The sequence below is a fragment of the Micropterus salmoides genome, unplaced genomic scaffold (assembly GCF_014851395.1).
Source record: "Micropterus salmoides isolate LMB-PRFRI ecotype aquatic unplaced genomic scaffold, ASM1485139v1 Ms_hic_scaffold_18, whole genome shotgun sequence".
Classification (NCBI taxonomy): Eukaryota; Metazoa; Chordata; class Actinopteri; order Centrarchiformes; family Centrarchidae; genus Micropterus; species Micropterus salmoides.
In genome coordinates, this window is record NW_024040928.1 from 23,477,617 (window position 1) to 23,487,871 (window position 10,255).

General features: G+C 39.2%; 1 protein-coding gene across 1 annotated transcript; it reads left to right on the top strand.

Annotated features, from left to right (window-relative positions):
- Positions 1-88: 88 nt before the first annotated feature.
- On the top strand, positions 89-4,670 carry sprtn (SprT-like N-terminal domain). The gene is made up of 5 exons (XM_038727084.1): positions 89-692; positions 961-1,060; positions 1,382-1,510; positions 1,624-1,906; positions 2,491-4,670. The coding sequence occupies exons 1-5, from the start codon at positions 358-360 to the stop codon at positions 3,537-3,539; spliced, it is 1,896 nt and encodes a 631-aa protein (XP_038583012.1). The 5' UTR covers positions 89-357; the 3' UTR covers positions 3,540-4,670.
- Positions 4,671-10,255: the final 5,585 nt, after the last annotated feature.

Sequence of the window (10,255 nt, forward strand, 5' to 3'; positions counted from 1 at the left end):
TCCCTTAAAAAAAGATAGCCATAGTTTTTCCAACAGAAGATTTATTTTGAAATCCTTAACGGATGTTCTTTGGTTTTATTGTGGTAAACTTGACACAACCGTTGGCGCTAGTTTTGGAGTAACATCAAACACCTTCGTCCAACATGAAGATGTGGATGTTTTCGCCGAAATCATGACACAAATACGAGTATTTCGACGGATAGTATATTTGAAAGACTGTGATCCGGTGATTCTGTCACGTATTGTTTGATAAACGTGTAAAAGCCACGCACGCTAACGTTAAGTAGCTTCAGGAAGCTAACATAAACGTTAGCCTAGCTACGTGGCTACATCAGCTGTCCCACTGTTTCCGTCGCCATGGATGATGATTTTCTGCTTGCCATTCAGCTACAGGAGCAATTTGACAATGAATACGAGACGGCATTGGTGTCATCAAACGGCTTTGATGATAATAGCTTCGGACAAAGCAGTAAGAAACGGAAAGTGGAGGTAACTGGTGGCGGCAGCAGCGATGTTGTTCCCTACTGGAAGCAGACTGTCCAGCCCGAGAGGCCGCTGTCAATCGTGGACGAGTCCTGGGAGATGCTGGACCCCAGTCCCGATGTCAGAGCTATGTTTCTGGAGTTCAATGACATGTTCTTCTACGGGAAACTCAGCGGTGTCGAGGTTAAGTGGAGCCCAAGAATGACACTGTAAGTCACATATTATGTTAACGTTATATTATCTTTTGTTGTCAAAGGCCAAAGTCACAATAACTTGAAGCTAGGTGCAGTAATACAGTTACTGAAAATAAAACGGTCAGGTTTTTGTATGGGGTTCTGTGTGAAGGTGCTTTGTCACTATTCAAACTTCCCTGTAAACCACTGCTGCTGGGTGCAAATTATCTTTCCAGTGGAGTTTATGAAAGGGCTGTGTTTCTTGCCTCTGATGTCTCCTGTTCTTTGTACACTTTTCTCGTAGGTGTGCTGGAGTGTGCTCTTATGAGGGCCGAGGTGGACTGTGTTCAATCAGACTCAGTGCCCCTCTGCTGAAGCTTAGGCCGAGAAAAGACCTGGTGGAGGTGAGGTGGATAGTTAACACCAATCTAGCTTTTTTCAGAAGCGAGAATTTGATCTAATTCCCCTCCTACAATTTTTATTCTTAACAATTCAAATATTTCTATTTGTAAATAGTAAAGATAATCACTTTTATGTTTTCTTCACATGGGTAAAACAGCATATTTACATCAGTTTACTAAAACTTTAAATTCAAAGTACATAAACACCTCTAGCAGCTCTTCCTCTGAATTTGAGATCAAAAGCTTCCATGCATATCAAAATGTGTTTACTTGGACAGATTTTACAAGTTAAGTTTTTGTTTGTTTGTTTGTTTGTTTCCACAGACTCTCCTTCATGAAATGATTCACGCGCTGCTGTTTGTGACCCAGAACAACAGAGACCGAGACGGTCATGGTCCTGAGTTCTGCAAACACATGAATCGGATCAACAAGTCCAGTGGGACAAACATTTCTGTAGGATTATCTTCTCTTTCACAGTTTAAGTATTTAGCTCTTATTGTCTTTGCTTGTCTCAGAGATTGCAATAATAGAAATAACCCTCTGAAACGTCTTCGTCTTCTTGTCAGATCTACCACAGTTTCCACGATGAGGTTGATGTGTACCGGCAGCACTGGTGGAAATGCAACGGGCCCTGCCAGAACCGCAAGCCCTACTTTGGCTTTGTGAAGAGGGCCATGAATCGGGCTCCATCTTCTCTGGACCCCTGGTGGGAGGACCACAAGAGGACGTGTGGAGGGACGTACACCAAAGTCAAGGAGCCTGAAGGATATGGCAAAAAAGGCAAAAAGGATGGGAAGACCTCAGAGACAAAGGCCTCAGGAAATAGAAAGCCTTCAAGTACAACTACAGGTGATTAGCTTATTCCTCTGCTGCATGTTCTGTTGTAATAGCTATATATATATAATTGTGCATTTTTTAAAACATTGTAAGCTATTTGCTGTTAAATGAAAAAAACACACGGGGTGTCATGCAAACACACTGAATCTTTCATGTTATTTTGTTCTCATAATAATAATGTGATTAGGTCACAATCCCAGAACATTTTTTTTACTAACGCGTCTTGTTTCAAGATCACAAAAATATGATAAGAAATAGTCCTCTCTTTCATGACCTTTCTGCCCATATTCAAAGGAATAGTTCAACATTTTACACTGACTTCTTTTCTTGTTGAGTGTTAAATGAGAAGATTCTATTCTCATGTCTGTGCAATAAATATGAAGCTACAGCTGATTAGTTGAGCTTAGTATAAAGACCAGAAATGCTGGTAAACCGCTAGTAGCAAAGGTAACAAAATCCATCTTCCAGTACCTTTTTAGGTAAAAAAACTGAAATGTAAAGACATTTAGCATAGTAGTAGTACTGTAATCATTTAGACAGACTTCTCAAAGAAGGTCTGTTGCATGACTCTGAATTTGTGCCTTTTCCCCTCTCAGGTTCTGGATCACAGGACATAAGGAACATTATCCCATTTAGTGGCAAAGGCTTTCTACTCGGAGGGACATCACAGTCCTCGACGTCTTCCTCCCCATCTTACAAACTAGTAGTGCCTGTTCTGAAAACATCCTCGTCCAGCCCCATTTCCTCTCCAAAGAAACTCTTCACCCCTTCATCTCCGGCTAAAAGTCTCAATTCTCCTGTTCGCTCCGGCCTGGGTAACAAAGGAATCTCTAGTGCACTACCCTCCGTCAGACCAGCTACCTCCACGGGGCAGAAGCCACACATAAAGAGGTCTGTTGGTAACACAAGGGTTTTTGTCAACATCAACGGCTCGCCTGTGAAAATCCCCAAACCCCGCAGCAGAGGTAGCCAAGAAGCAAATAAAATCAAACAGAGGTCCATTGAAGACCTTTTCAACAGCACAAGTGTCAGAAAGTCAGTGAGTCAATCCTCCACCTCAAACGCAGAACTTAACAGAGATTCACTAACATCATCAGACATTACAATGAGTGCTACCTCTGCTTCTTCCTTCTTTCCTAAACAACAAAGTACCCCTTCAGCTTCCTCTCCCAGAACATTTATTCCAAGTCCTAGTAAATCCAGCCATTCGCAGCTTTCTTCTGTGGTTTCAAAAGGAACCAAAGGCAGCCCTGCCAAACCAACACATTCCAAGTATTTCAATCAGTCTAATAGTGATGGTGCATCGGGAGCTGCTGGTGGGGGTCAGGCATCGAGGAAGAGGTCGTGGGACGACCGCAGCAGCTCAGCCAGCATCTTTGACTTCTTCCAGAAGACACTAGGCAGCAGTTCAGCAGCATCAGGGGAGTCTCTGAAGGAAAAATCACCTGCAATGCAGCAAAGAACTGCCACTGCTACAGCATCCTCCGCTACTTCCTCACTCCATTCCTCTGCAGGAGTCCCCAGTTCTACCCCCACCTCTTCATCCTCTTCCTCCTCTTCAGCATTGATGGTCAGCTGTCCAGCATGCCAAGCACAGGTGGAGGAGTCAAAGATCAATGAGCATCTTGATTCCTGCCTCTCGTAAATGAGGATGTGTGCAGTAAAAAGGATGTAGCAATAAAACCAATGTTTAGAGAAGTTTCAGGGAGTTTGCTGCATTACGTTTTTGTGATTTTTGCACTAAATCTCCTTTTGAGTTTCTCAATTTAACTTTGAGATCTTTTAATGTTTAGTGAAATAACTTGACTTTTGATTTGAAAATAATGCTTAGACACAGTTTTACTACCAGATTGGATTGTTTTCTCTGGTTGTCAGTGTTACTTCACTGTAATAATGACAATTCTTCTCTCACGAGTGCCTGTCTGTGATGTTGTGCCTTACTACACCAAGAGCACAGCAGGTTTTAACAGATAATGTAAATTAACTGACTTTACTTGAATTAGTTACGTCATTTTCATCATTCTAAACAAAACAAACAGCATTCCAGTAAGTTCTGTCTGGTGGCTGGTACAAGTTTTAACCATGTTCTTATATTACTTCCTGTCATACTGATCAGTTCTGTAAAAAAAAAAAAAACTCTTCAATTGTTTCACTGTAGGGCTGCCTGCTGTACACCCTGCATATCTAGGATAACAGGGTGCTGGTCTCCTTTACATAGGACTTGACTGTATTTGAAAGCTGCAACAGCAGGATTGCAGAAAAACAATTGATGAGAGTCAGTTGGAAATTGATCAGTTTGTTGTCAAATTATAAATCCAGAAGCTGCTGTTATGTGTGCAGAAAGGTTATTGTTTTGCTGGTTCCTGCTGTCTGATGTATCCTCTACCTCAAATCTGCATTTGCTGCCCGTCAGACGGAAGGAGAGTCTGACCGACCTCTGCTGATCTGTGGGAATCCGATCTCAAACGTACCAGCTATTTATGTCTGTGCGTCTTCACATTTACACTGCATCCATCTGCAGGGTCAGGCAGTGCAGCGGTATCTGATTGTGCCATATGCTAAGTAATTCAGTAATGCACTGATCTTACTGATGTACTTCAACAATCAAATATACAGTAAAAAAAAGGTTTTAGGGAAATGTTTAGCTTGCAAAATGTTAATTTTACTGCTATCACATGATCATTTTATATTTGTGTGCCACTGTTTGTTTTAAAGGAAATTGCTAAATTAAGTTTTAGGTTTTGTTTTCAAATAAAAATTGTTCTGTTTACCTAAATATTTTGTATGGAGCATAATTCATGCCACTATGTAACAATGAATCATCACATGATGATAAAAGCTCTATTAAAATGATAAATGACAATATAGGACTGGGCACAAAAAAACAATAATGATAATTATCGCAATATCATTTTCCTCAATCACAAAAAATATTTGATTTAATTCCTTTGAATCACTAATGAATTAGCACAGATATTTATTTTGAGGAGAGGGGACTGAAAAAAGGTTTTACTTAATTGTTTTGAATGTTCTACCTCAGATTTGTTAAGTGATCCACTGTTATGTTCTGTCCATAAAGAAGAGTTTAAAACCACAATTAACCATCTGGTTTCTTTAGCTTTCACGCAGGAGCAAAAATCAGCCTTTAAACTTGAAAGAAATAATGATTTGACATTTATCGTGATAATAATCAATACTGAATGATGTGAAAGTTTTTATCGCAATAACATTTTTGACCATATCGCCCAGTCCTATGGCTACGACACTTACTGAAGCCATACAATAGCTACGTTAGCTCCCCTTGTAGAGCATGTGCACCATATACAAGCGGTGATTCCAGCCCACAGCCCTTTGCTGCATGTCATCTCCTCTGTCAGTCTCCTACGTTTCCTGTCTCTTCAAATTGAAATTATGATAATGGCGGTAGATGAAAGGTTATGGGATCACCAAAGTTGTTTTATCCTCCAGCTACCTTGAATATATGTCGTATATTCACAGCAGTCCATCCAATAGTCAAGGTTTTACTCTCAAAATATTAATTACATCCGTTGTTAGGGGTGACATCATCTATAACAACTACTCAAAATAAAAAGTAAAGTTAGAGTAAAAAGTTCAAATATTTTAACTGTATGCAACATTATACTAAGTACTAAATAATGACAACTAAGCTCCAGTAAGTGTAGGTTAACTGGTAACTTCTACCTTTGGCCTTGAGTGGCATACAGTGAAGTGATGGATTGTGGTTTGACTAAATCAGCACTGTTTTTTAGATCATCAGCCACAATTACTTTTTATTTTTGCAGTTCCAGTATATATTTTTGATTTGGGGATAATAACACTAGTTTTATACATGTGTCAGTGTTGCCTCAAGCAGAGTCTTCGTAAAGTGCATCAAGGGAAAAAAATAACCCCATTGAGCGCCCTAAACTGTTCATTGTGAAATGAGTCGTACTGGAGACAGGGAGAAGAAAAGGCAGGCAGATAGTGGGTGTGACAGAGCTGGTGGGTGAGCAGAAAAAGTGGGAGGAGGGTGAGGGCAGAGGTCAGACAGCACTAGGCCAGCTGCAGATCAGGACTACGCCCTCCTGTCTCTGCAGGACAGATTGGAGCAAGGCCAAAGGCAGTGACAAAGCACGTCAGCACACACCCATCCCATCTCAATTACGACAGTCTGCTGGCGCACAAATCTTTGATTACCATCTGGCTGCGCGTGCATCATTCTTTGAAGTGAAGAGTAGATCTGGGAAAGAAAGCATGGATTTTCTCTGATGTTTGAGGAACCAAAACGTCCTGTTTTGTTGTTCCACCCTTGATAATGAATAACAAGTCACATTTATGACTTCCTGACAAATCTGATAAAACTAATTGTCCCCTGATGAAGGCCTACGGACCAAAAGGATGTTCATCAAGTCACCACAAGAGCCCACAAAGTGTGCCGGAGTTTTTGATCCTACGCACATGTTAATGCAATTTGAACTATGCAGATCATTTAATTACGCACAAATACAATAATGTGAAAATACTTTGTCACAAGTATAATCCTACTTAAGCAAAATAAATAAAGTATAAGCAGCTAAATGTATTTAAACTATTAGTCAATGTGGAGGTAAACTACTTTATATGCAGTTAGGTTAGTAGTTTAGTTCAATGGTTCCCAACCTAGTGAAGTAAAAAGTATATTTCCCTCTGAAATGTACTGGAGTAGAAGTATAAAGTAGCAAGTGGAAATACTGAAGTAAAATTACCTCAGAATTGCACTTAACTACAGTACTTGAGTAAATGTACTCAACTACTACTGACTCCTGCACAAAATACTTACATTCCCACAGTTAGAAATGACTCATTGTTTCCTGTCTTCAATAGAAGGAAGAAGCTATTTAACCCATCTAATAGCTCCAGAGAGAATGTAAGGTACATTTTTGGGCACCACCAGACCTGCACGTACCATTTATGTGATTTTATTATTTTACTGTAGACATGGCTTCCACGTAGATTTTTTGGTGTAGCACATTCTGATCCTATTCCAGGAAGCTGTCATCCTCATCCCTTCCAGAGGCCCCTCAGCAGAGGAAAACTCATGCCGGTGACAGCAGCTGTTCTTACCGGCCACTCCTCTTCCCTGACCTGCTGTTCACTGACACACTATCGGAAGCTGACCTCCTCCAAATACACCCTCCCTCCTTCCTTTCAGACCTATTGTGTGATTCATCCCAGACAAGCTCCAAGTTCAACGCAATGTTGTTCTGTCTGCAGTCGCAGCAGGTGATCATTTCTGGTAGAGCTGCCAGTTTTTTCTTCGCAGAGATCATTTATCAACAAATATGCGTTACGTTAGTTATGTTATATATGAATGAATACAAAAACATTTACAAATAAAATGTTAAATATTTGTTTTAAAATGAAAAGAGCTGTGCAGTGTTTAAAAGAAGGAGGATGGAACTTGTCAAATTTGAGACAAAATCATCAACATACAACACAAAGCACAGCAGAGTGTAAAGGTCATAGTGTATAAACATCAGTAGCTTCTTTCTTTTAATTTTTTTACCTGAATTGTCTCTTAATTTTAACTGTTTTTAGACTGCCTATGCTGTTTCCCCCCCCCCCTTACAATATCAACTCTCATAAATCATCATAAGGCTGAACGGCTATATTGTCAGAACTTGCCATGTTCAGTGGACTTCGGGGATTTCATCCATGATTTAGAGTGTGGTGGAAAACCTCAAAGTAATAATTTATTATGGAAAATGTTGAAGCTAATATTCGCTGCATGGTGGAAAATATCTTGTTAGGCAAAGTCTATTCAGTACAGTATTTGCACAATGACCAAAGATAACTCTCATAATCAGTTTATCTGTAAATCTGTTTTCATTATGTTATTATTTTTTCACTTTTTCACTTGGTCTTGTCAGAAATGTATAGCATTTTGCTTGATAAATTATTTCAATTATTATATTATAATTCAGCACAATCATACAGCATGTTATATTATATGCTTATATATTTATAAACATAAACGTATATGCAAAGAGCTAAAGATAAGGTATAAAACAACATTAAAAAGACAATAACTAAAAACTAAACTAAAAAGGGACTGAGAAGCAATTAGAGGATGAATGATGGGAGATATCTGATGGACTTGTGTGCCTACATGAGTTCTTGTAATTTTATTTTGGCCTTTGGCAAGATATCGCTTTCCTAGAGAGACATAAGTGGATATCTTTAGACCATTATTAGCCATCCTATGCCAAGTGATGCAAACTCATTGTGCTTTTTAGCAAGGCAGATTAATACAAGCCTGCTACATTTACATGCATCCCCAGGGGGTGCCATCATACGCCTAATCCTTTGATCGCAGAAGGCAGTGATGATGATGATGGTGGTGATGAAAGCTTATAGAGGGGTCCTTCTGTTTATAAAACCCCACAGACAAAACAGATTGTCCTTGATCAGTCTTTTTAAACTGAGCAGCTGTGGGCTATCAGCTGCTTTAAGAGCAGGATTAGGCTGTACAGGACGATCTCATGCTTTTCGAGGGCAAATATAACATATGACGTTGTGTTGACAGATAGCATGATACAGTCAAAAGCATTTAACACTTTGAAACTTTGCTTATGTATCCTAGGAAAATTTACTGTAGCAGGAAATATACAGTAGTTTATATTTTGTAAGTCTGAGTATTCAGTTAATTTATAAAGTTAGCTAAAAAGTGGATTTAAATACAAATCTGAACCTATGATAAATATGGAGCCCTAAACTGACAAAACGTAGTGGCCACAACAAAAAGGATACACACGAGCATTTTATTAATCAAATTAAACCAAACTGGAACAAATTAAAGTAAGTCTAGTCAACGTGAGGTGTGGAAGTCAGTAAGTCAGTGGTGTGTGAGGTGCATGAGTGAAAGTGATGGGTCCAGGTGTTGTTATGTGTACAGCAAAAACATCGGAATAAACTCAGAACAGCATAACCAAACCAAGACGTGGTGCCTGTGGAAAGGAGCAGAGAGATTAATTACACTCGCAGCCACAGGTATTCCAGAGCGCACTAATCGGCCACCTGCAGAGCAAACAGAGCTACAGCTTAGTAGATAAACCCCAAGATGACACCATGTGTCGTCACCTGACAACATGTAGTGAAAGGTGTAGAATTGTGTTTAACATCAGCTGAGCAAACATGTAGCTAACACACCAAGTACCAACCTCTTCAGATATCCACCTATATGATGCTAACCTTTTTCATAAAATGACAGCAGTAATGTTATTCATTCATTTATTGAACTGCACATGGCTGTAGCATTATGGTGTAATTATTGTAACTGTTAGCTAAAGTTTCTTAGCCAGCAAGCTAACATCAGCAAAGTTAGCTTGCTATGGCTACCTATCTGAAGCTAACCAAAGTCATAAAACTACACCAGCTAGTGCGTGTAATGTTAATCATGTAGGCCAATTATACTGCATACATGCATCATGGTATAAATTATTGTAACAGTATCTAAAGCATTTTAGGCAGCAAGCTAACACTATTAAAGTTAGTTAGATGTGGGACTGTCTTCCAACTGTAGGCTATATCCCTTGTCTTCATCACGACGTCAATGGAAACAAGACATTTTGTGGATGTGTGGTATTTAATGTTGTTTTTTTTCTTCAAATGTCAAAGAAACTAGAGCAAAACACTTCTAACTAATTGGAGGATTAAGGAAAGGGATACAGTTTTATTGTTTTCTATACTTAATTTTTAAGTTTTTAGTTTGTGGCATGACATTTCTTTAAATGTTGTCACTTACAGGGCTCCATAGATAACATAAACAATTTTGGAAAATCTCTGTCACAGAAACACAGGTTTACATGAAATTTACAGTCATGAGATTAATTTTCTCATCTCATTCCCAAGAGAGAAAGTAAATGTACAATACTTAGCTTAGTTTACAAAATGTTAAACTATTCTATTAAAGAATCCATCCGACAGATGGAGAAACACTTTTTTCCACCAATACTTTGACTTATGAAAGCAAATTATCACCAAATCGTTACTTTTATGAGCTATTAAGGAGAAAGGCCTGTTAACAAAAACATTATATAGCCTCTTTCAACAAGGCAACAAAGCTTATCAGGCTTCAGACCCCCCTGGCTGTTGTGCAGGGTGCTCATAAGTGTTTATGTCCTTTCTGTCTGTAGGAAAATGAGTCAATTTTCATTCATCTCAGTTGAGCGATTAAGAATACAAGGCTTCAGGCTTCATACATCCTCCTGACTCTGTGTGTGTGTGTGTGTGTGTGTGTGTGTGGTACAGCACATGCTCCTCTTTTGCCGAGGAGCGTGTGTGATGCTTTTGTGTGTTGATTTCAAGGTTATTGTTGTGTTA

What these genes read in the sequence shown, in the direction of transcription:
- sprtn (XM_038727084.1), top strand. Translation starts at nt 358, where the DNA reads ATGGATGATGATTTTCTGCTTGCCATTCAGCTACAGGAGCAATTTGAC. An exon ending in CCAGTGGGACAAACATTTCT is followed by an intron (nt 1,511 to 1,623) that starts GTAGGATTATCT and finishes TCTTCTTGTCAG; the next exon opens with ATCTACCACAGTTTCCACGA. An exon ending in GCCTTCAAGTACAACTACAG is followed by an intron (nt 1,907 to 2,490) that starts GTGATTAGCTTA and finishes TTCCCCTCTCAG; the next exon opens with GTTCTGGATCACAGGACATA.